The 26,739-nt window shown below is 41.4% G+C and overlaps 2 protein-coding genes across 2 annotated transcripts; one reads left to right on the top strand and one right to left on the bottom strand.

Moving 5' to 3' along the window:
• Positions 1-2,919: 2,919 nt before the first annotated feature.
• Positions 2,920-11,181, bottom strand: LOC101166955 (G-protein coupled receptor 61). Its single transcript, XM_011474632.4, has 2 exons — positions 8,859-11,181; positions 2,920-7,067 (listed from the first exon to the last, which is right to left on the bottom strand). Exon 2 carries the CDS (start codon positions 6,851-6,853, stop codon positions 5,450-5,452), a length of 1,404 nt encoding a protein of 467 aa, XP_011472934.1. The 5' UTR covers positions 6,854-7,067; positions 8,859-11,181; the 3' UTR covers positions 2,920-5,449.
• Positions 11,182-21,508: 10,327 nt separating this feature from the next.
• LOC101166711 (amphoterin-induced protein 1-like) lies at positions 21,509-25,961 on the top strand. Its single transcript, XM_011474626.4, has 2 exons — positions 21,509-21,900; positions 22,075-25,961. The coding sequence occupies exon 2, from the start codon at positions 22,110-22,112 to the stop codon at positions 23,556-23,558; it is 1,449 nt and encodes a 482-aa protein (XP_011472928.1). The 5' UTR covers positions 21,509-21,900; positions 22,075-22,109; the 3' UTR covers positions 23,559-25,961.
• The last annotated feature ends 778 nt before the right edge of the window (positions 25,962-26,739 follow it).

The raw sequence follows: 26,739 nt of genomic DNA, 5'->3' as shown, positions 1-26,739 counted from the left end.
TGAAGATCCTTACCTGACCCAAACTAAAGTTTTTCACTTTTCAGAACAGAACAGCAGTTGGATGTCAAGGATCAGTGTGGGACTGTTGATCATTTTGCAGGTTCTGATTGCTTTGATGTGCATTCATTGGCTTCATGATCATCCCAGATCATTTTCCTCTCACAAAATCCACAAACCCATTAAAGCCCAATCAAATAAAACACGTTTGTTAATTACCAGTAGGGGTGTAACGATTAATCGACTTAATCTGTGAATTGATTTATATACTATAAAATCATCTCAAAATAATTTTTTTAATTGATTATATTGACTTAGGCAAATACCATTTGGTAGGTCTGTTTTACTGTAACGTAAAAACGACAGAGTGCATCACAATGAACAACACATGTAATGCAGCAAAAACTGATCAGTCCATCATTCCACTAGCAAAGTCATGTGACCATACAGTGTGCTAGAATGTTCTAAGAATGTTCCCTTTGGATTCTTTGGATGTGGAAATACAATAGTGCGCTGAACCTTAGGAAACTAAAATGTGAACGGATTTGACATTCATTCTTGTTTGCTTGGACACATTTTTCATTTACACTTGATGATCTTGAAAAAATCAAGAATCTGGAAAACTTCACCTGCACTGTTCAGTAGCAGGAATTTCTCTCTGAGTCACACTGATTGAAGTTTTGGATAAAGATGTCCTGGATCCATTTTGGGTCAATGAAACGGATGGTTCAAAATAGACTGATATCAACTATGAATCATTTTGTCAATGTAAATCGAATTGTTGTTTAACCCTTAGTCAATGGTGAGAACTAAATACAGCTCAACAGGGAGCCAAAAAATCGTAACATCCAACAAAGTCAAGATAATTAGGTCAACCACTCCAAATATTTGGCATCTTTAACTAAGGACCACCAAACGGCAAAGGTTCCTGGCCTAAAAAGCTCATTTGTCCTTCATAGTTAACAAAAGTTAACAATATCACTAACAAGAAAACATACAGTTAGGTTACTAAGTAGTGTGTTGTCAGCCTCAATGAAAAGAATGTGGCCTGTCCGGGTAAACAAAACTCAGCTACAAAACTGACAGAACCACTTTCTCCACGTTTTAAATGTAGGTTGTCCAACAACATTCAAGAGTTTCCTGAAGAGTTAGGCAATGTCCTGTTCTTGACATGTGGAGCAACATTTTTAGCTCAGAGAATCTTCAGATACGTGTTGCTATGAAGACTTTCAAAATAAGATGAAAACTTACAACTGTATTCCCAAAAAGATTTAACATGAATATTACTTTGTATCAAGTGGAATGAAGTAGTTAACCAGTTTAGCTACAACGTTACTGTCCTAACAGGTTTCAGAAAACCTTTCACTTCCTGTTTGGAGTTTAGTTAACCCTAACAAGCTTTAATAACAGTGCGTTTTTCCACAAATGGCACTTAAATCCCAAAATAAAACAGAGGAGAATTCTGCATCCACAAACACCTGAGTTTAAGACAAAGTGATGTACTTTTGATACTATGGAAAATCCAGTAACAACATCATGAGGAGAGCGCTGGACAAGGGCGCACTGAGCGCAAGGAGCAGAGACAATAGGAGCAGTTTGTTTATACACATATTTCATTTACGCTTGATTATCTTGAAGAAATACAAGGGATCTGGAGAACTTCACCTGCACTGTTCAGTACAGGTATTTCACTCTCAGTCACACTGGTTGAAGTTTTGGATAAAGATCTCCTGTTATGTGGGTTTAAGTTTTGTTTTAGATTCTTGGTTTTGTTTGTACCATTAAACTTTAAATAAAAAGTTTAATTCATAAACTCCTGACTACTTTAAAGTTAACTGATTAGTCACCATTCACAAGTAAGGAATGATCTGGATAGTGGCTCATATCTCTGATTGCGTTATGCAATCCCTGTTAATCTCTGCGCTCTACTCGTCACAGCAGCACTGTTACAGAAGTGTCATTTAGTCACTTGTATAACTAGGCAGAATAATTCCTGAACGCAGCAAAATTGAAAAAAATAGGAAGTCATATCAGTGGTTGCTGACTTGGGGCTTTCAAGACTGAAGTCTGGTTTCTACAGAAATCACGTGAAACCTTTGGCCTTTCTCAAAAGTCATTTTTAATAATTATTTGATTTAGCTGCTAATTTTACAAGTTCTAAGTTTACAAGTTTGAGTGATGATCCCATTTCTCTCATTAGTGGATGCATTAATATTTATAGAGCTGCAATTCAAACGCCACTATAATTCAAGGAGAATTTGATTAAAAACCAACATAACTTTATGGTTAAACCAAACTGAACTAAATTAATACTGTTTTAAGTAATAATAAACCCAGCCTCAGTCTGATTTTGTCTTTAAAAATTGGTGCAATAAATTAACCAAAACTGAACAAATGTTTTAATCTGAAGTGAATATGAATTCAAATGTTTTTTGTTTTTTACCCGTTATTAATTTAGCCTCTCAAGACCTGGCATCTACATGTGTGGACATCCCACTTTGGGTTATATTACCACAGTAATTTAACCCAAAGTGTCAAAGAGAAATAAAACAGGCAGATCAAATGAGATCGCAAACCTCAGTTAGGAGGTTAAGATAGTTCTGTGTTGTTAGACAGAATAGACTGAGCCAGAAGCTTTAAAACAGCAGCATGATGGGGTTGTTTGTGTCTCACCTTGATGGTTTCACCAGTAGAAGAAGCCCATGATGCTGTTATTTTTAGGAGACCCTTTCTGGTTCAGTTCCCTAATGAGACTGGCTCCTCCTACCGCCCACTACAGCAGTGAAAAATGTCACTTGGTAATAATTGCCATGGGGATGGCAGAGCGTCCTGGAGCTGGGGGCAGCCTGGCTGAGGTCATGGAGGAGCAAGGCCTGTCATGCATCAGCATCTTACAAAAAAAAAAGGCAGTCAGGACAAACCTTGCAGAGGAAAAAGCTCTCCTTTCTGCTGGAGCATCTTCTGTGTTTGTTTTATTTAAGCAGGATGAATGACAACGCTCTGCTTTGACCTTTACAACTGAACTGATCCCTATAGGTCAAAGTGTTTAGACTGTGTCCTCCCACAACCATCGCTTTGTGATAAAAAATAGAAAACAAAGAGGTTAAGACCCCACATAAATAGAAAAGTATCAAATAAAGAGCTAAAAATGAGTTTGCATCCAAAATAATTTAAAAACATAGAAACTTTTTATTACAACAGGACCTCTTCATCCATTTCAAGCAATGTTTTTTTTTTTTATCTGAACACATTCATCTTTTTTTCTTCTGTGGAAGTTATTCTTTATTTTAATCACAGCATTAAAAGATGTCTGGACAAACTTAAATAAGAACACAAATGTTCAACATCATTCACAGTTTAGACAGGATGAGAAGAAGGTAGTAAACTCAGCAAGCTATTGAGTTTCATTTGGTAATGTCACGGAAACACCCTCTGAAAAAAGCAGCGTTAAAAACCCTGTTTCCATAGTACATAAGAAATGTTCCTGGAGTCATTCGTGTGTCCAAATATCTCCACACACGTATCCCAGAACAGATTTCTAAAAAATGCCCCTCCATCAAACTGACATGTAAAGTCTTCACTCTCAGCTTTCAGTATCACATTCCCCCATCACTTCACTTTTTTAAAACCTCTAATGTGCAAATTTTATACCTGACAAAACACGTGATTAGAAAATAAGATCATTTCCTGCACTGAGGTACTGTAATAAACCCTGACAAGCAGAGTGGATCAAGGTAAAGTATCTGTATGCTCCGTCAGTAGAAAACCCCCTGAAAAGCTGAGAAATGTGAAGATGGCAGCAACTGCACTACAAAAAAACAAACAAAATATGAACCTCTTTGTCCTGAACTGAACCACGGATGCTTTATGTCACCGTATACAAAGAAGAACTCACTCACTGAGTGACACACACAACCCAAACTTACACTTTTACCAAGTTAGAACACACACTTTAGTACATAAAGCAACGTAAGAATCACATTTGAGTGTCAAGCAGTGCAACATGAAAATACTGCTTTAAGATCTATATCCAAACACATAGATAAATACAACATATGGCAGAAAGCTCAGAGAACCTCAACATGAGTTAGAAAGTTGGCTTGTAGCATAAGATTTGCTTTTTAGAATATTAAAAGAAGAATAAATAACTTTTTGGAAAGAAAAAGCTTTGTAAACAGCCTGTTTGTGAGGGTTTAGGCCACAATCTGTACACCAGGCATGTCCAAAGTCCGGCCAAATGTAGCCCACATTTAAATTTCCACCATTCCTGTCATGAAATTAATAAAATATGGCTCCCAGCTCTTTAAAGAACCGAGTGTGCAGTTTCTTAACGGTAAATTACATCATAAGCTGTTGTAAACCTGTGGCGACAGCTTGTGGCTACTGACCTTCAGAGCCTTAAGGGCCAAACGACAAGAACAGATTCCTTTCTGTGATCAAAATAAGATCACTGTTTCTGTTATTTGCCAGTTCACAAAATGTACATTTAGAAATTTACAGTGAGAATTTAATAGTGTATAGTATGTAACATTTCATATGTACCCAGATTTAATGTAAACAAAAGATTTTTTTGCCAGACAGACTTTTTCTTCATTTTATTTTTGGCCTTAAAAAATGAAGTTTACAGTGTTTTTAGTAAAACATGTTTTTAGATCTAATTCCTTCTATGTAATGAAATAAAAAGTATCCCATTTCAGGAAAATGTTCATTTGCATTTGTTAAATGCAGGCCAAACGGTTGTAGCTCACACATTGTGACCTCACCAAATCGGCCCCTCTTTGGACACCCCTGTTGTACTCTTCATCGTTGATTATTTTTAGCCTGACTCAACTAACAACCTAACAATCTTGGTAAATTTCTAAAACACAGAAACCCTTTATTCCATTTGTGGCTGTTATTTTCCATATTCCAGTCCTCTTTTCATTTTCTAATGAGTGACTTCTTAGTTAAACACAAGTTAAAATTGTGTGGAACTGCTTCCTTTTCATTGCTGACCAGTGAAGGCAAATCTTTCTAAAACACAACCAAACAAGAAGCTGGTTCTAATCTAACAAGTGTTCCTTAATTTCAACTCAGAAGAAAATTCCCCAAAATGACCCATTTGTTTCTTTGTGAAATAAAACCCTCTTCTTGCAAAGTATTTTTTTTGTTTTATTAAAAAAAGCTTTTTAAAACATGAATTCACTGAGTCGTTTACTGCTCCGAGAGGTTGCGTAAAAGGCTAATGCACAGCCAATGTAACAGTAATTTCCCTTTTTTTCCCAATCATCAAACGCATCACATTGCATTAAGCTGTATGATTTACTTAATCAGTAATTAGAGCCAAAACAATGAAAGATGAGAGAAAATCCCACAAATGAACTGTCCTGACAGTTTTTGCAACGATGGAAAAAAAAATCCTGATATTTGTAATATTTTTAGGTGTTTTCAGTATATAAAACCTCAATGAAACTTACTTGTCTGTATATATGTGGTTGCTTTTTGTGTGTTCGATTTCAATAAACTCTGACATTTCCTCTGCTATTTGTCCAGGAATACGGAAATCGATGGGGATAGGCTGGGCTGGCTCGGCCGGCTGAGAATGAGCCACGGGGCAGCAGGCCTCCCCCTTTGGACTGGAAGTGCTGCGTGAGTTCTGAGGATCCAGGTTGCAGCCAGTGCCCTGAAGAAACTGTAGAAAATTCTCCTCTATGGATCCTTCGCGGCTTGGCAGCCTGTCCTCGACTTCCACCCCGGCTCTGCGGAACAAACAGGGCAGATGCTTTCCCAGCTCCTCGCGGATCTGCCTGTTGAGGCAGCCGTAGAAAAAGGGGTTGGAGGTGAAACAGAAGTAGCCGATCCACGTGACCACCTCCTCCAGAGAGGCCAATGCAGCAGGTGGGCTGGCAGCCAGAGCCGAATACATGTGGAACGTGAAGTAAGGCAGCCAGCAGCAGAGGAACTGCCCACCCACAGCTGCCAACACCGCTGCAGCCTTTCCTCCCCCAAAGGGCCGATGTGGCGTCGCTCTGTCAGTCCCGGAGCCAGTCCCCGAGCTAGTGACCATGGTTGAACGGCTACTGAGGGACTCTGACCGCTGGCGACGCGGGGTGTCCATCCAGGTAGGCAGGGGGCCGTGGTGCATGGCCGCCACCCGAGCCACTTTGAACATGTTGCAGTACACAACTAGAATGACCAGCAGCGGACACAGGAAATACACCAGTGTGAAGAGGACCATGAAGGCTAAGCGGTTTGACCCTCCCCCAGTCCAGTGCAGTGAGCAGCGCCTGTGACCCTGAGCCGGGGGGGACGGGACGGCCCCTCCACCGCCTCCTCCAACCCCACCGCTCTCCAGAAGAGGAGTTCTCCCACCTTGGAGGAACCAAGCGATCAGTGGCAGAGCAGACATGGTGAGAGCTTTGACCCAGATCCCCACCAGCACCGAGGCCACCAGGCCAACCGTCATCTTCACCTCATAGCGCATGGGATGTATGACGTAGTAGTAACGCTCCACGTTGATGACAGAGATGGACAGAATGGCAGCACTGACGAGGCACACGCTGAGAAACAGATAGCTCCTGCACAAAGCCTCTCCGAAGAAGGCTCGGCTGGAGAGCATGCCGAGGGGCATCAGCACCAGGGCTGCCAGCAGGTCCACCACGCACAGGTGGAAAACAAAGGAAAATTTGTGGAGCTGGGGAGCCTTGGCAATGACCGCCATGACAGCCACATTACCCACCACAGCCAGCAGATCCATGAGCAGCATCGCCAGCATGGCTAGCGACTGGGACAGAGCCCAGCCCTCAGGCTGAAAGGAGGCAGACATGTTGGATGTGGGCTGTGGAGGTGTGTGGGAGGAGTTCCACACGGGCTCCATTGAAGGGTGCGGTGAGGCAGGCAGGCAGGATCAGTCACAGCTCCATCACCCATCCTTCAAAGCCAGAAGGTCAGGCCAGAAAGCAATGGCTTGAAATTTAGATCCAAAGTTGCGATGCGCTCCAGATGATGGTGCTGCGATCCAAGACGGCCGCGGGCTACCAATTCTGTCCATTCAAGAAAATCACCATTTCTGCCATCGGTCACAATTCACCCTAAAATAAAAAGAAGAAGAGGAGAGAATCTGTCTGTATGTTTGCCTATTATTTGTACAAATGAGCTTTTGTGACATTTGTGGGAATTTAAAAAACTTCTTAAACAGGCTGTTATTGCAGAGATCTACATTAACAAAAGCAAAACAATCTAAACAGATTTTGGGCAGCGTGAATGGTAATCCAGAGCTCACCCTCATATTAAGACACCTTTAAAGACCCACTCCAATGAAAATGGGGCTTTTGGTGTTTTAACATGTTGTTGTGGGATTTTTCCAAGAGAGCCTGACAGAAGTCCTGAACTGGAACCAGAAGTCCCCCCATATCCCTCGAAAAAAACTACATTTCTACTTCCGAAGCCTTTTTGTTTAGGGTTGGGGTAAGTTGTATCGTTTCCGCTTCCGGCCAATGATGTAAGGCGCCATGTTGTCTGCAGCCAGGTCCCTCTATCTACAAGTGGACGTGTCAGAAGGAAGCAGAACAGGCAGCTTGTGGCTCGTTGCCGTAGCTTCTACGTTACCGCTGAAAGTGTATTCCAACGGCATTTTTGTTTGCGTCTGCTCCTGATTCACAATGATTTGAATAAAGAAATACTCACAAATGCTAATTTAAGCTTAATTACCTTTATGTGTCCTCCACCAACAGAGAACTGGAGAGGGACCTGGCTGCAGACAAGAAAGTGCAGCTTACCCTAACCCAAAAGTGTTAAGAATTGTAAAAAAAAACTTTTATCAAAGCCTAAAACAGAAAAAATCGTAACTGTTGCCAGTTAAAATAAAGTTTTCTACGAGTGATATGGGGACGGGAGAGTTTCCTTGGAAATGTTAGGTGGGGGGTGTGAGGGGCTGTAAGCTAGTGGGGATGCATTTAAACAGAGGGGTGTTGGGAAATGGGGGCGGGTTTACTCTGCACCAATGGCCCACAACTCAGAGGCAAATTCCTAATTTACTCCTGCCGCTCTGCAGAAACTATGTCCTAGGAAACTCTGTTTTTTTTAAATTTTGGCTAAAAACATTATATTCATAAATAAAAGACCACTGGGGACGCTTTAAAAGTATTTTAAAAGATGATCAGATTGGGACATTAAGTCATTTAAGTTGCAAAAACACATAATTTTATTCACAAATGAATGCATCCTTGTTTTCAGACAGAAAGGGACAGAAGAAAATGCCTTTTTTTTCCACCAAGCAGCAGCGTGTGAAATCTACTTTTCAAGCAAACATCCTCTCAATGCACAAATGCAAGCTCACTGACCAAAGCTAATCCTGTCAGTGAATAGAAAAACACACTCCTACACCTCCTCCCGTCTCTCCATACTTCCAAAGATGTCAAACAACTACAATCAAATTTAAAAAACATTTAAAGTAGGTTATGTGTGTGTTGGGTTCCATTCACAGAACAGGACAAACCATAGCAATTCCGATGAGCTGAAAGCTTGCAAAAGATGTATCATATGCAACACGGACTGTGCATGCATTAAAAAACATGCTGCTTTCAAAAAAACTATGTTGTAGCTCCGATATATTCCATCTGCAACCTAAACAGAAATTACAAATCAACACCTATATATGTGTATATAGATGTCAGTGCTTGATTTTTTTGTTCATGTGCTCTAAAACCTCCAACCTGAACAGCTTTTTATTTAAACATTAATGACTAAAGCCAATAAAAATTAGATTGTTTGTACACTAAAACAATTAGGGCAGCTGTGTCTGTTGAGCATATAAGAGCGTCCTTCAATTCCAAAGAACCAGAAGCTTTAGAGAAGACAGAAGAAAAAGAGCCTTTTTGTACCTGAACCAGAGTTGTGATGCTGCCTGGTGCTTTGCTCTCTGAAGATGAAACCCCTCTTCCAGCTGCCACTGCTGAGGTTCACAGTGGAAAGCAATCCCTGTCTAGTCTTCGCGTCAAAAGCCAGTGTCTTCTCTGGTCCCTCGATCCCCCCGTCATCCGAGCCCCCGGATGACAGCATATGTGGCGGAAGGGGTTAATCTGTGATGATGCTGATGTAAATGTTCCCGGAGAGGACAGCGGCGTCCTCCCTCCCTCCCTCCCCGCTCTGCCTGCACTGGCACACGGTGATCGCAGAGATGGAGAAGGCGGCAGACACGAGCAGGCCCGGGGCCACGCGCGGTCCTAGCGCCCCCCTCATTCTGGTTCCAGTCTGGAAAAGAAAAACCTGAACAAATATGAAGAATTTTTTGGAAAATTATTAAAGAAACAAAAGTTGTTTATATGAAGTAGAATTTTATTCAAATTCAACGAGTTTCAACGAGTTTTTAATTTTTGCTAGTTCAAGTTATTTTGCTCACAATGTGCTTGGCATACTAATTAATAAAAGCATATAGAAAGAATAAAAAATTGATCATTTTCGTCGTCTTTGAATACCATTAAAAGCCGAATTTGAACAAGCCCACCTTTAAAACTTTCTTTTAAAGTGATTTCAATTTGGGGTGGCACGGTGGTGCAGTGATTAGTGCTTTCTCCTCACAGCAAGGTTCAAATCTCAGCTGTGACCACGGTCCAAGAACATGCTTCATACGTTGATTGATTACTCTAAAATTGTCTCCTAGGTGTGAGTTTGTGTGTGTGTGTGTGGGGGGGGGTGTTATTGTGTTGCCCTGCCACTGTCTAGGGTGCACCCTGCCTTCACCCAGCAGTAGCCAGGTTGGGCCATGGCAGCTCTGTGACACTGAAAGGGTTACAGCGGTTTATGGATGGATGGATGGATGGATGGATGGATGGATGGATGGATGGATGGATGGATGGATGGATGGATGGAAGTGATCGGGGTGCAGTGGCATGAGCCCTCACCCTACAGAAATATGCCAGCTGAGTCTCTCCTGTGTGAAGCTTGCATGCTCTCCTCATTAAATTCAGTTCAATTTTATGTGTACAGCCCAAATTCAAAACAACAGTCGTCTCAATGGGCTTTGTATCGGTAATTGAAAAAGTAAAACATAAAATCAAAAGGATCATAAATACATAGAATTCAATAGGAAAATACTAACTTGAACTAACTAAACAGACTAAACAAAACTGGCATCCCTGCCCTTAGACCCTCATTCGCAATAAGGAAAAACTCCTAAAAAATAACGGATTCTGGAAAAAACGAAAGAACCTCAGGGGTGCCCACATGAAGAAGGGATCCTCCCCCAGGACGGACAGGCGATTACCAGAACTCATTGAGAAAAATTAACTTATCTAACTCTACAACTACATATTTAAAGTCCAGCAGACAAGCTTCATCCAGACGGAGTTGGGGGGACAGTCAGGGGCGCGAGATAAGCCAGGGGCAGGATCCACAGCCAGGTGTAGAAGCAGTAGTAGAGGCAAGCCAGAGACGAGGTACACGGTCAGGTACAGGAGCACGGATGAGCCAACTGGAATCTGGAAGCACTCCCACTCCCCAGGAGGGGAAAGAGGGACAGTACATGAATCACACTGCACCAAACAGAGGCATGGAGAACTAAATGATAAATAATGATTAAGAATAGAGAAGAGAAGGAGGGGAGAAGTAGATGAGAAAAGAGGACAGAAATGCATGTGTGTGTTTTCTTCAGCTTCCTCCCAGTCTAATCGCATGTTTCATTGGTTAATTGGTGGCCCCTACGTGTGATGGTAACCTGCTTTAGGTGAACCTCAGCCAACAGTAGCTGGGTTGGCTCTAAGAGCTCCATGACCCTGAAAGGGATTCAGCTTGTAAATGGATGGATTTTGAAAGGGTTAAATAATATTATCTTTTCATATTTCATCTATTAAAATATACATGCACATGAGTTTTTTAAACCTACAATTTCCAGCTTGAGGATTTGTCTGGTCAAACAGGATAACTTGTCTCTGTCCTCCAAATTCCACTTTTTGTCTGAATACACTTTTTTTGTGTGTTAAAGTCCAACTCCAATCATCTTTTGATCTATGGTCAGAGTTCCCAGTGGTAATACCGTAATCCTTACCGGTAATTGTATAATAAACATGAAATCAGTCATACAATTCAATAGGTAATTGCCAAACTAAACTGAACAGACTAAGCCAAAATGGACATCCCTGGGTTTAGACCCTCCTTCTTGGTAAGGAAAACCTCCTAATAAGAAGAAAAAAAAACAGATTCCTGAAATAAGTAAGAATCACATGAAGGAGGAATCATCTCCCAGGATGGATAAGTGATGTACCAGAAGAATTAACTTATGTAACTCTACAACTACATGTTTGAATAGTGTCTCAAATGGGCTTCATCCAGATGGAGTTGGGGGACGGCTGGGGGGGCGAGACGGGCCAGAGGAGAGGTCCACGGCCAAGTGTAGGAGAATTGGATGAGACGAGCAAACTGGAATCTGGAATCACTCCCGCTCCCCCGGAGCGTAGTGGGACTGAGGGAAAACACATGAATCGCACTGAACCAAACAGAGGCATGGAGAACTGAATGATAATTAAATGATCAAAAACAGAGGAGAGGAGAAGTAGATGACAGTAGAGGACAGAACCCCAGTGTACCATACTTTCCCAAGCTTCTAACTTCTAGCAGCCTACTAGCAACTAATTCTTATTGTAAATACATTTAATTCAAACATGTTAATAGTAAGTTGCAAGCACTATGGTACATACAATGTATGGTGGTAAAAATGACTACAGAAAATCTGCATTTTTAGCAAACTAGTCTTAATACAATATAGTATTCATCTGAGCAGGGGGCCCTGGCCCTGTTTATGAAACTATGTTATCTCTGCAAAGAATAGATATATGTATAATGGATGTGATGATAATTGTAATTATTCCCCCAAACTTCATTACAACAGTGGGGAGCAATAAGTTCAATTTTACCGATTACTAGCTAGTCTGGCAATGAGCCTGTCAAAAGAGTAATGTTTAAGAATGTAGAAACTGAATTTTTACGTCTGCTCCTGATTCAAAATGATTTGAATGAAGAAATAATCAGAAATGCAAATTTAAGATTAATTTTCTTTATACATGTCCTTCATGGTCCAAAAAAACACCACAAATACATTTTTCATCTGAGTGGGTCTTTAAAGTCATGTTTAGGGTGAAGGGTTTCTTCAAGAAAAGGTTTTCCAGTTCTAGACTTACTGAGACTGCGAAACTCTGGTTGGGCCAGGTTTCAACCTCCACCATCTCAGCTTCTGAAACCACGACTTCTGTTGCCACGGTGATCCTACAGTTCATGTCATTGCTCTGTATGAGGAGAATGACATCTGAGCTATTACAAATAGGGCTAGTAAAAGAGTGGGCATGAAGCTGCGTGAGACCCGGGTGGTTTTCATTTGCATTTGCAAGGTTCCCCAGAATGCAACATTTGCATTTCTTGGAAATTTCATCTCACGCTTTTTGTGCCATTATAAATAACCTGTTCGATGTGCAGCAACTTTCATGAAGTGATTGATTAATGTAGCTCACTAAAAGCCTCATTATGATAAAAAAAAAGCTGGTTAAGCCACTGCAAAAATGTCCTATTCTGCTTGAAAGAACATAGTGGTTAATGCAGTATGGACCGTCGGTCATGAATAATTCTTATTATCAAAGGATCCCAAATGTCCTAAAATAGGTGCTTTCAGCACCAACAAAAATTGGTCAAAGGTTTCTCACTGACCATAAACTATAGTTTTTTTTAACATTAGCTTGCATAAATTGTTTTTCTGGAGCCTCAAATGAACATTTTCTTCTAAAATTGTGTGTCGCAGTAGAAGGAAAATGTTATTTTCTGATGCATCATGAACATCTATCAACATTTCGAAAAGGAAACCTCAGAAGAAAAAGAAACGAGGCATTTGGGTGGGAAGATTTCATGGAAAGCTTTTACTTACTGCTGATAAAGATGCATACAAATTTATTGTGGTGTTTAGATGACACAAAATGTGCACAGTTTGGTGTTTCGCTGCAATAGCTGGAAAACAGTGGGACATGTGTGAGGTCTTTTTTGTGCATTTTTCCAGCATCATTGTGTGTTTGCACCTGTACTCAGGCATGCACACACCTGTTTGTGTGTGTGTGAGTGTGAGGGAGCGTGTATCAGGTGATGCCTTGCGACAAAAATAGCACAGTCTTGCTCGGCCGGCAGCACCAATCACCGCCACCACAAATACAATGGTTTCCATGGGAACCTTGAAAATAGACTCCACATTTGCACTCAGAAATAGCAAAGGACGCTGCAATAACCCCAGAGAGCCTATACTGCCAATAATAACTACCCACCGATATGGATACACAAACAACAGTACACTCAAAAATCAAGTCATGCTGGTACATTTACCAAAACATAATTACTGCTGCCTACACAAGCAATCAGCTCCAGTTCAAATGCACTTACAGTATGTGTGTTCCAAAGCAAGGGCAAGCATTAACCAGCTTTGTGTTTAATAACACAAAAACAGAAGCACAAAGGAATTGTCATATGAAGCTGCACAACAACTGATTGACTATACAAATGCTGGACAATGCATCTCACGCGTCATCTGATCAGACAGCTTTTAAAAGTGAAAATGCACTAGATGGATGTAAAAGCAGAGAAAGAGGTGAATGTTGCCTTGGAGACTCTTCAGAGAGGAAGGTTTTTTATCACAGCAGACAGTCAATATGTCAGGATTCATTGCTTTTCTAAATCTTGGTACCCTTGGAAACTGAACGGTAAAAGTTTTTATTAGAGAAAAAAAGCAATTCCAATAGGAACTCACAAAGATCACCTCATGCTTTTTTGGACATCAGAGCTGTCAAAACCTAAACCTTCTGCAGCAGCAGAGAGTTTTCAAATTTCCATTGAGCTGCACACTTTAAAATGTGGTCTTGAGGGCCATGTTTGCATACATTTGGGTTGTTTTTCCTGATCTATTGGGCTATTAAATTAACATTCTTGGTTGCAGTGTTATAATGTAGTTATGTATGAAAATGGAAACTATAGAATCCATTTTAAAAGGCTGAGAATAATGTAGCAGTGAATGTAATGAAAGTGATGCAAAAACCACACAAAAAAAAGCACCAACAGGGTCAGAGGTCAGAGCTCTGTCTTCCCCTCTGGTCACCAGCGTGACCCATCTCCAGAGTACTGAATGCACTTCATCTCCCAGCAACCCCAGCGTGCACTTCCTGGATGCCACACAATTGACTCATCTACACAATCAACCACAGTCTACTTAAATACTTTGCATTGAGCTCAGCTCAGTGCAAAGTATATTCTTTCTGTCTCCTAACTCTGCCTTCCGCCTGCCCCGACTCTCGTCTGGATCCTGACTACTGTTTCTCCTCTGGTGATCTTATGCCTGTTATCGACTCCTGCCTGCCTGACCCTGAGTTAGCTGTGTGGACTTTTAGCTAAGCTAATAAACCTGCTGCATTTGGATCCTGCCTTTTGTCTGTTCTTTTGGCAGAATACATCGCCAAACATGGATCCAGCGGCAGGAGTTCCTAGCCCGACAAACCCAGCGGGGTTTGCTTCTTTGTTGCTGGAGCCCAGTCGCCAGCTCCAACATCTGAACTCTGCGACCGAAGCCATCATGATGCGGCTGCAAAGCAACCCGCATGTCACCAACACATCCACTGCCACTTCCTCAGTCGTTCATTCATCGTTAACAACTGCTGAAGGCGGCGCGCCCGGCGCAACTCCCGCACAGGAGGACAGAGAAAATTCAGCTGGAAACCAAAGCATTGAATCTGGATCTGATATTCTGTCTCCTAACTCTGCCTACCGCCTGCCCCGACTCTCACCTGGATCCTTACTATCCCTGTCTCTTTTCTGGTGATCTCATGCTCGTCATCAACCCCTGACTGCCTGACCCTGATTTAGCTTTGTGGACTTTTAGCTGAGCTAATAAACCTGCTGCAATTGGATCCAGCCATCTGCCAGTTGTGACAAACAGCCACTCTAGCTTTATTGATAAATTCTTTCATCTTAAATAAAGATAAGATAAAGATACTTTATTGATCCCAGCTTGGGAAATTGGGTTGTTGCAGCGTCCGCATTAGGCTCAAAGATACAAACACACAAACAATGGATGCGAAAAGAAAAACAGAACCTAATCAATCAGAACAAAGAAACATCAGAAAAAAACAATTGGTTTGTACAACAGTTCTGGAGAAAAACAGACCTCAAATGAGTTTATCTATTTCAAATAGGTGACGAGTTATAGAGTCCAATGGAGTGAGGTAGGAATGATCTCCCATAGCAGTTGGTCTGACAGTGAAGCTGCCTTAGCCTATTGGAGAAGGTGCTCCGCTGATCATCAAGAACAGGAAGGAGAGGATGCTCCGGATTATCCATGATGGATATGAGCTTATCTAAAGTCCTCCTCTCCATCACAGCTTCAAACATGTCCATTTTACACCCGATTACAGAGCCAGCTCTTCTAATCAGTTTGTTCACTCTGTTGGCATCTCTGGCAGCTATTCTGCCCCACCAGCAGACCCCCGAGAAGAACAGAGTGATGGCCACAACAGACTGGTAGAACGTCTCAAGCATTCTGCTGCACACATCAAAGGACCAGGACCAAACTCTGGGAGTAGAGTCCTTCTCTGGCCTTCTCATACACAGCAGTGCTCCTCTACCTCTGCCACATCCCTGCCGAAGATGCTGAGAGGCTGGGAAGCTGGTGGTTTCTTTCTGAAGTCCATCACCATCTCTCTGGTCTCTTCCACATTGAGCAGCAGGTGGTTTACTCCAGCCCACTTCATGAATTTATCCACAAGTTCCCTGTACTCCTCCTCCCGCCCACCATTGATGCAGCCAACAACAGCAGAGTCATCAGAGAACTTCTGAAGATGGCATGACTCTGAGTTGTACTGGAAGTCACTGGTGTACAAAGTAAACAGGAAGGGAGAGAGCACAGTGCCCTGTGGGGCCCCCACACTGCTCCTTACCACGTCAGACAGGACACTGGCCAACCGGACAAACTGCAGCCTGTCCGACAAGTAGTCGATGATCCAGGAGACCAGGGCCCCTTCCACACCCATCAGCTGCAGCCTCTCACCCAGTAAGCAGGGCTGGATGGTGTTGAACGCACTGGAGAAATCAAAGAATGTGACCCTGCCTACACCAATCATTTATATCCACAAATTGGACTTTTGACTGCAGCTGTAAATATGTTCAGTCAACTTTTTATTGATTATAAAAGAAGGTAATGTTTATAGAAAAGCCATAAATTATAGGTTTAGGTTTGTTTGTTTAGTCATTTTTAAAATTGACGACACATTTTCTTGTGCTTGATTCCTTCATGTTTCAGAAAAGTTTATTTTACTAAGACAAGTATCTTCTCCTAGTTCAGGGGTCTGGAGCTGAGGCTCTGGAGCCACAAGTGCCTTTTTTCACCCATCTATTGTGGCTCTGTGGCTATATGGCTAAAGAAAAATAAAATAATATTAATATAAAAAGGGTCAGCATTGATTTAATTTAGATTAGAAAAGTTGATCAATTTATGGTTGAGGTGCTCTTAAAAGTAAAATAACTAACTTCAAGATACCAATGAATTAATGATTATGTCGGAGTTAACAGCAGTAGTAAATAGGAAAAAAGATGATGCCTCACCACAGTAGAGCTAAGATATAACAGGAGAAACTGTCATTCTTGTTTTGCATCATTTAAAACCACAGGAGAACTTTAGCTGCCCTGATGATCCTGTTTGCCACAGGAAGTTGTTTATTTTTGAAAGGAAGTCATACGACCTCCTATCAAAAGTAAAAAGAAAAAGAAAAAAACGATTTTTATAATAATTATTCATTATGTAAAAAAATATGCAATCAGTGCAAAGTAGTATCACGTTGTCTTATGGGATAAAATAGGATTTCATGGCTCCTGATCAGAAAGACTCAGGCCTAAAAGGCTCTTTTACTCTTCAAGGTTGCAGAGTGCAACACTTCCTACACCTCTATAGACCATAGAGGTGTGGTGTTTCTATTGTCCCCATTTACCCTGATGTCTTTTTTTGGCGCTTTTTAAACGTACACAAAGAAAAGCAGAGACTGTAGGGCTGCATGTTTGTGTTTGAATACCCACAAGTGAGACCAACAAGGTTAAATTAGCTTCATAGTTGTTTTTAAACGGATTGCATTTAATTTTTCACAATAATCACTTTTTGAACTACTGTCACTTTTTTCCCTATAATTTCATAGTTTTAATAAACTCTTTACATCTTGACAAACATGGAAAGTAAAAATGCAAATCTTTTGCTAAAAAAATTATTTTCTACAGCCCTAAAATTTTGTCATTTTACGTAACACATCACATCTCTCTACATGGAGCTATAAACTTAGTAATGTTCTGAGGTTTTAAAACACGTTTTACAAATATTGTGAAATGTATCACAAAAAACTTTTTAATTGCATCTCTGATTTTATTGGGTTTATGTTACCGAAATTAGAAAACAATTTTTGTATATTTTTATGGCATTTATGATTTAAGGTAAAATCATGCATGGATTCTTTTCTCCATATGTTCAATTGTGTTAAATTCCTTTTAGATTCTTCTCTGCTCTGCAGTAGAACTCGGAGCTGAATTTCCTGCCTACACCAGAAGGTGGCAGTGTAATCCCTGTTTCATAGTTCAGGAGGGACAAAAGGTCAAAGCCAAAAGCAGATTTTCATCTTTATTTAGGAGATGGTCCCGTTGTGTCCATCATGCACAGAGACACACATTTACACGGACAACTTCAGGGTTAATAACAGTAGAAAATTAGAATAACAATCTAAAAGGTGGATAAAGGTGGAAAGAGTTCATGTAATCCATGGACACCAGTGAAGATCACAAATCATTGAAGAAAAAAGGTTCAGCTTTGAGGCACGTTAATGTTGGGAGTGGGGTCATCTGGACCCCACAAGATAGCACAAGGCTTAGTACGTTTATTCATGTCCTCACGTCTAAATAATCTTGGTTATTCTATGGATTGTTGGATTATTTTCTGTGGAAAATCCTTTAACTCTTCTTTCATTAAAAACAAATTCGCTTTTCTGTTTCTAATGTTTTTATTCCAACTTTGCCCTTAAAAAATCTTGACTTCAATGCTGCCATAAAACGCGAAAGCCCAACAAACCAAACAACTCCACTTGAAACGTGATCCAACATGCGATTTCTTTTCTAATGTAGTGTGTGAGCACACTGCCCCAGTGGGTGTCTGTGAGTTCAGACCTCCTGTTGTAACTGGATACGTTATGTAAAAATGTGGGTTCAATGCTGCTTTTGCTGAATCACAGCATCATAGGGCAACGACGTGGAAAAACAGACACAAAGCCGGTAACCACTCGACATTTTCTCTGCAGTGAAAGGTCTGGAGTCAGATGTTTTGGTCTGTTCAGAGGAAAATCAGCCAAAGCAAACATGGTAAATGCAAACATACCATATTTTCTGCACTATAGGGCGCACCAGATCATAAGGCACACCGTCAGTGAATGGGCAACTTTTGAACCTTATGTCATTTATAACATGCACTCAACTATAAAGTGCTTTAAGCCAGACAAAAATAAATCAGAGCTGAGTTTGCCAGAGATTTAAAGTAACTAAGGTCACAGTAACTGTCACTACACATTAGCCGCATTAGAAGGGTTCGGCGCGTTTGCAACTCGTAAAAAGGCAGACTGTTACGGCTAAAACAAACCATGTGACCATGCTGACTCCAACCCCTGTTGGTAACATGAAAAAAAAACACATTCAACACGGCTACATGTTAGCTGCATTAGCCTATTCACCCAAACGGGTTTGCAACTCCTACAAAAAAACGGACATTATGACAGAGCGTTGTCCTCTCAGAATCACTTCAAGGTCAACAAACACAACCAGAAATAATGCATAGTTCAGTTCAAATGTTTGTTTTAATGTGCTGCATTATTAAAAGCATGATAAAAAGACACATTAAATAATCATCATATTGACATTTTCCATGTGGCAGAAATCTAAAATGCTGTGATGAAAACGAGTCAAAGCAACAAATTTAGTTGTTAAATTGTCATGCACAGAGACACACATTTACATGGACAAATTCAGGATTAATAACAGTAGAAAACTAGAATAACAATCTAATTTTAAAAACTATTCGGAATTTTTTAATGGAACTTTAGTTCATAGGAAAGTTGTACATTATCAATAAATGAATAAATAAAGGCAGATGGAATTGAAAAGTGGATTGAGTTTTGCTTTATCTGTTGAGGTACATCACAGAAGACATTACGGAAGGAAAATGAATCATCTTCGGTCCAATCACTGGCTTAAAAACCAATTAGTATAACCCTTGTGCTATCTTTCTTGTACCCTCACATTGAGGTGTTCTCCATACCATGACAAAGGTGGATAAAGGTGGAAAGATTTCATGTAATCCATGGACACCAGTGAAGATCACAAATCATTGAAGAAAAAAGGTTCAGAGCACTGTCTAGTGGGTCTAGATGACCCCACTCTCAATGTTAATATGCCTCCAAGGCATAAGACAGCACAAGGGCTAAAGACAGCAACCAGATTATAATCTCACTCCCAAAACTGTATAATCTATTCTCTTCAAGCTGCTTCCTACTGATTTAAAGGGTCAGTCCCGCTGACAGGCCAGTATAAAACAAAAGCAAATCAAAGAAGCTAAAAAGTGTGTTAAGAATCAGAAGATTGGGTAAAAATCACGTTTCTGATTGTTGATTACCTCTTTATTTTAATATTAATACTAATATTGCTTTGTGTGGCTGCCTCAGTCCTGCAGGTTATTTACCATAAACAGGAGCTGAATGTTCTCAGGCGGGAGCCTGAATCAACACTGATATTTGATGCTTCCCAACTCAACAAACATCTGACTGGATCGGCCTCAACCTGAAACTCAAACCTGAATCACAATCGGCCATGAGAAAGGAAAAGCACTTTAATCAGGATGAGGGGAAATCACACACCGGAGAGAGGTAAACAAGCAAATTGAGAAATAGAAATTAGCACTATAAATATTTATGTGTTCAAAGACCAAATAACGGTTTTATTTTATTTTTACTTCAAACCTTTAAAATTCCAAAAATTTGTAAAATTTGGTTGCAAGATTTATTTTAGCATAAAAAAAGTAAATAATTTTACCATACAAAAGTTTGGAAACCAAAAAATTCCAGACTGGTTCCATCTTTCACCTGAAGAACTTAAAAAAAAAAAAGTTAAAAGAAGAAGAGACAGATTTACCTGGCACAACTGTCAATAGCTTTTATGATAAAACAATAGCTCTTATCTTAACTTTATTTTGAAACCTTTTGGGCCACACCCACCACACAGGAACCTTCTAAAAGAATAAGAGACAACAAATGATGTCACACCGGGAAAGTGTTTAAATCCATTTAAAAAAAGAGAAAATGCTAAAGGGCATGTACTTGTTTAGCACTTTACCACCTTCTTTGAAGGCCCAAAGCGCTGTAACCCGCGGACACACACGGTGAACACTGGCACCAACCCACCAACCCATCCCCACCAGGACCCATGTGGGGTTTGGTGACTTGTCCAAGTGGGTCTTTGAAGAGGTTTAATGTTTCTTTCTGGTTTCAGTGGTAACTGATACTGGTGGAGCTTCTTTAGACGACATGATGGACAGCTCCAATGTTGCTCACCATTTCTGTTGAAGCACCACTAGCCGTCGCATTGGTCTCCGTATTTGACCCATGAGCGGTGAGCTGCAGACACAGCTACGCTCGGGAACCATTTGGTGGATCAACCCCCCAATCCAATCCTTTAATGCTGATTGTCAAGCAGGGAGGCAAAAAGGTCCCATTTATAGAGACTTTGGTATGAGTCAGCCCAGATTTGAACTCACGACTTCCGGTCACAGGGCGGACACTCTACCACAAAGCCACTGAGCTGGTCAAGTTAGTGCAACGCTACTAGGCTGTTGCACCAGTAATGTTAGGTTGGGGGTGTGAGGGGCTGTAAGCTAGCGGTGGAAGAGTCAAAACAGCAGAATTGGACTGTGAAGGTTGTTTGCCCACAACTCAGAGGAAAATGTCGAATAAACCTCTGCCGCTCTGCAGAAACTATGTCCCAGAAATAACAAAAGGTTTTTTTGAATTTGTTCTATGTTCTACAACACAGGTTTTTAGACTTTGGCTAAAATGGCGTAATCCTAAATAAAAGACCACTGGGAACACCACTCCACCTTAAATCATTGTTAAAAACTAAAGTAGAAATATTCTTTACTGATTGAATATCACTAATTAACGTCATAAACATATAATATTTTCCTCAGAAGTTTCAATTTTTCATATTTTACATTTTCTTTACTTGATATCCCATAACAGTTTCAGTAAAGTGTCAATCATAAATCAAAACTCTGCAACTTTACACCACAGACATTTTAAAATAGCTTTTAAAAATATGTTTCAAATATTGAGTATTGTGCGTTTCCACACTGACCGTCTGCTCTTTCCTGTGAATCACGTCTTCCGTTTGCCTCATAAATCACAGCTGCGTTACTGATCTGTCCTCCTCTGCATGCAAATCACGTCCTTCATGGAATGCTGCAGGCCCCACAGGGACTGTCCTTTAGCAAGGTGATGAGATGATCAGAGTAAAAGGGTAACTGGGTGTTGGGGGAAATGCCCACCCTTTGAACACAGAAATACACCAAATAGCTCTGGCAGAGACAGTCTTTTTCTGCCGATCCCATATTTTAAAGAGGAAACTCCCTGTTAGATTAGGAAATTCTGAGCCGGTTGGATCTGGGAGGCAGGAGGGAGGTGAGACACCCCCCTCCCGGCTCTCCGATCAGCGCCTCCTCCCCAGAGAGCAGCTGCTGTCCGACACCGTGACTGGCAGAAGGAGCCGCTGCTGCTGACATGAAGAAGAGGCGTCGCTCCTGTGCCGGATCCTCTCTGCGAACGTTGTTTTGTCCGGCCTAAGGTAAGGTGGGACGTCTGCCCCCTAATCCTTTATGCTAAAGCAAAACAACCCTCTGCTACGGGACTGAACTTTTCCATCAGTGCAGCTGCAGAGGAGCTGCAGGAGCAGAATATTTGTTTAAGGCTGTTAGTTTGATGTCTCAGCTGTACTGATTTATTAATACTGTCCCAACAGCTTGAAGACTGTTCTGCAGTGTCTAATCCTGCACCATGGGGGCCCCACTCTGCAGATGCATCCCTCCTGCAGGGTTGAGGAAATGCCTTTTTGCTCTTCTGCAGCTTTTATTGTTATTGCCATCAGTCAGCGTCCAGAGGCAGCCAGTAGGCCCCCCCTTGGACTGCAAAAAGACTTGTGTGTGTGCCAGTAACATCATCAGCTGCTCTAAAGCAAATTTAAGCAACATTCCCACCTCCCTTCCACGATACACCACCGTGCTGGACCTCAGCTTCAATTCCATCACCAGGCTTCGAGCTGGCTGGACCTCCACACGTCTGGACAGCCTGCAGAGGTTACTGCTCAACAACAACGGCCTCAACTTCCTCTCCTCCGAGGCCTTTCTGCATGTGACCAACCTTCACTACCTGGACCTTTCCTTCAACGACCTCCGTCAGTTGGACGAGTTGATCTTTGAGCCGCTGGAGCAGCTCCAGGTGCTGCTTCTGTATAAGAACAACATTTCTCAAATAGATCGCAGTGCCTTCTCCGGGCTCATGCTTCTGCAAAGGGTCTACCTGAGCCACAACCGCATCTCACGCTTCCCCTTGGAGCTGGTGAAGGAGCAAACCCGCCTAGAGAGTCTGAAACTACTGGACGTCTCCTCCAACCGCATCAAAAGCCTCCCGATCAGTGATCTTCTGGCTCTGCCTGCCTGGATCGGCTCTGGAGTTTTCTTCCACAACAACCCACTGAGCTGCAGTTGTGAGTTATATGACTTGGTGGCGCACTGGTACATCAAAGATCTCACCTCGGCCATGGACTTCACAAGCAGCCACACGTGTGTGATACCCAGCCTGCGTAAAACAACCATGCTCATCCTGGATCTGCACAGGGCTCACTTGAATTGCAGTGAGGTCAAAGGTCTGAAAGAGGAGGCCTATCTGGGACAGTCCCTGGTACTGGAGTGTGACACAAAGCAGAGGAGCATGCTGAAAAGATGGGAATTACCCAGAAATGTCACACCGCCACAGGAAGTCACACGGGCTGTGATGCGCTCTGACGGCAGCCTCCTCATCGAGGCTCTCAAAGTAGAGGACTCTGGAATCTACACCTGCTACGCCACAAGTGACTCGCTGAATGAGACTCTGCATGTAACTGTAGTGGTGTTTAACTCCACTATGAGTGGTGGGCTAGAGAACATTAATACAGCCTACACCACCCTGGTGGGGTGCCTGGTGAGTGTGGTCATGGTGTTCTTTTATCTGTATTTCACTCCCTGCCGCTGCGCCTGCTGCACAGATCAGGACGCCGAGAAGGAGGACTTCAGAGGAAGTCTCCACTCCTCGGATGAAAACCTTTCTCAGGCCGGCAGGCATGCAGCCATGCCGGAGCAAAACGGGAATCTGAATCCCATTGGAGAAGAGAACGAGGGAGAAGACGGGAGGAAGAGGAGAGGCTCGGACAGTGAGTCAGTGTGCTCTGATGCTCCCATGGTGGTGTAAACAACAGGAACAGCTTTCAACGTGAACAATATTTCAAAGTTATGAACCTTTAAAACAACACTTTGGTTCGCATTCAGAGTAGAAAAGCAATATTATTATTGCAAAAAGCTGCATATTTAAGATAAAAATCAGGCTAAATGTGGCTAAAGTGTGAATTTAAGGAATCACAGCTTAAAAATACTGATATGAGTTGAGTGGAACATTCTCAAAAAGTTGCAGCACGAAGACCCACTCCGATCATCTTTTGATCTATTTTAAAAGCGTTCCCAGTGGTCTTTTATTTATGATTTTGCAGTTTTTAGCCCAATTAAAAAAACCTGTGAGCAGAGTAAGCCCAGCTCTACTTCCCGACATCCCTTTGTTTACACACTCTCCCACTAGCTTGCAGCCCCTCACAACTTCAACTTAACATTTTTGTTACAATAATAGCGAGCAGGATCGTAGCAATCCAGTTCTACAGTTCTGATCCAGAATCCAGCTCGGACGAGGAAGACAAACATGCACGTGGATCTGTCTGTGGATGCATCAGAATGGAGCGAGCAGGGAGCTTGTGGCTTGCCGTAGTAATTTGTACGTCACACAGAAGCATTTTTTTTCCTGCTCCAGCTTCACAACCATTTGAATAATTAAATGGCCCGAATTGCTTTTCTTTAGAAATGCCACAAGAGAATGTTAAAAACACCATGAACACACTTTTCATCAGAGTGGGTCTTCAAAGAGGTTTAATGTTTAACCTGCTGACTGACTGCATGAGGCGGAGCCTCTTTAGAGGCGAGGATGATTGTGAAAAGAGGAAACTTTTTACCAAAGTTCCTTAAAGTTGAACTTGTTGATCCAGAACTTCCAGAACCCAACTGTTACTGCATGATACTCAGAGGCTGAGCTTTTACATCCCTGCTTTACTACAGGTTTCGCAGGATGTGATGTTATAGCAATTATCCTTATGCAATATAATCAACACCTAAATAGTTGTATGATGAATGAGTACATATATCTGTGTGTATGACACCGTCGACACACTACTGTGATTAATTATTGCTTTTAAAATTTCAACTTTATGTTAGAAATCAATCCTTATCATTTCAAGTCTAAACACCAGACTTACATCTCATTATCCAGATTTCCAAAAGTATTTTTAAATTAGTTTAATCAAAAATTTAACGTGTCAATAAGAAAAAGACTCATCAGACAATTTAACGACTAGATTTGTTGCTTTGACTCATTTTCATCACAGCATTTTAGATTTCTGCCACATGGAAAATGTCAATTTATTTAATATGTCTTTTTATCATATATTAAAACAAACATTTGAACTGAAGTATGCATTATTTCTGGTTGTGTTTATCGACGTTGAAGTGATTCTGAGAGGACAACGCTCTGTCAAAAGTTGCAAACCCGTTTGGGTGAATAGGCTAATGCAGCTAACATGTAGCCGTGTTGAATGTGTTTTTTTTTTCATGTTACCAACAGGGGTTGGAGTCAGCATGGTCACATGGTTTGTTTTAACCGTAACAGTCTGACTTTTTACGAGTTGCAAACGCGCCGATCCCTTCTAATGCGGCTAATGTCTAGTGAGTTACAAACAAGTTTTAGAGTTACTGTGACCTTAGTTACTTTAAGTCTCTGGCAAACTCAGCTCTGATTTTTTTTTGTCTGGCTTAAAGCACTTTATAGTTGAGTGCATGTTATAAATGACATAAGGTTCAAAAGTTGCCCATTCACTGACGGTGTGCCTTATGATCTGGTGCGCCCTATAGTGCAGAAAATATGGTATGTTTGCATTTACCATGTTTGCTTTGGCTGATTTTCCTCTGAACAGACCAAAACATCTGACTCCAGACCTTTCACTGCAGAGAAAATGTCGAGTGGTTACCGGCTTTGTGTCTGTTTTTCCACGTCGTTGCCCTATGATGCTGTGATTCAGCAAAAGTTCCTTTTTTTTAAAACTATATGCCAATAGTATTTGGGTGAAATCCTACAATAAAAAGTACAAATGTGACTAAGGAATAGAAAGTAACCAATTGTAGCTGAGTAAAAACACTGATTTATCTTTAATCTAATTCAGTTAAAGTAATGCTGGAGAATTGTACTCTAAGACAACGTCTTTCCACAAAACGTTACTTTAGTAAATGTTAAATTCCCATCCACATCTGTTTAAAAGTCAAAGCTGGACTGAGTTTGAGAATCCCTTTTATTCTCTACAACATGTGCAATAATACTACGTACAATATGAAAGTTTTAAAACCCCTTCAACTACTTTTACTTGTTATCGTTATTATTATTTGATCTTTATTTCCTTGTGTACAGTGTTTTTTTTACTTGAGGGGAAATGCACAAGAATTCCAATGTATATGTGCTGCGACATATCTGTGCATTTGGCAAATAAAGCTCTACTCTACTCCACTCTAACAATGATACAAAGGCCGGGCTGAAGTCTTCTCCTGAACTCAGGATGTTTTTCAAATCCTAAACGTACCTTGAAAGAGTCGGTTAAAATTATCTCTACTAAAAGCTGTCTGCTTTTGAGATTAGGTCCAGTAAACAAACACGAACACACAGACTTGCTGAATGTCTTTTCTGTTTTTCAACTTCATAAGTAAGGTAGCAACTTTTGACCCAAAGGTTTTCATGTGATTCATGTGTTAAACCGAGTGAATCCAGGCTAAAGGCGTCCAGGTCGCCTCACAGAGGTCAAACACCAGCGCAGACCCTGCAGCCATTGCTGCTTTTCTAAAGCTGGAGGAATACCGTCAACTAAAGAGAGTCTAACAATAGATCAAACTGTGTCTACACAACAATGTTTGCAATAAACACCAATAGGATGAAGTACAAAAGCAGACACAACAAATACATAAAAAGAAGTTTAGTTTAAAGTGTAGTTCATACACAATTTTAAGACTAATCAAACATTTGCCGTGGTGCAGTGGTAGGTTGGTTGACGTCTGATCAAGAAAATTGCAGGTTTGATTCCCACCTGGCCCGTCCATGTGTTGCAGTGTCCTTGGACAAGACACTGAACCCCCCCTTGCCTTTGTTGGGAGGTTGGCGCCAGTGTTCGGCAGCAGAGCCGCCATCGGTGTGTGAATAGGACTGTGACTGTAAAGCGCTTGAACCAATGTTCAATGATCCCGTTCGGTAGACATTGACAGTGGATGCAAAGACATATTTTTGGCCAAAACGG

Source organism: Oryzias latipes, chromosome 5 (assembly GCF_053564925.1).
Source record: "Oryzias latipes strain Hd-rR chromosome 5, Olatipes_Hd-rR_3.1".
Taxonomy (NCBI): Eukaryota; Metazoa; Chordata; class Actinopteri; order Beloniformes; family Adrianichthyidae; genus Oryzias; species Oryzias latipes.
This window is presented reverse-complemented; position numbering and strand designations above follow the sequence as displayed.

Bases quoted from the DNA above. Each gene is read 5' to 3' on its own strand.
- LOC101166955 (XM_011474632.4), bottom strand. From the start codon at position 6,853: ATGGAGCCCGTGTGGAACTCCTCCCACACACCTCCACAGCCCACATCC.
- LOC101166711 (XM_011474626.4), top strand. From the start codon at position 22,110: ATGGGGGCCCCACTCTGCAGATGCATCCCTCCTGCAGGGTTGAGGAAA.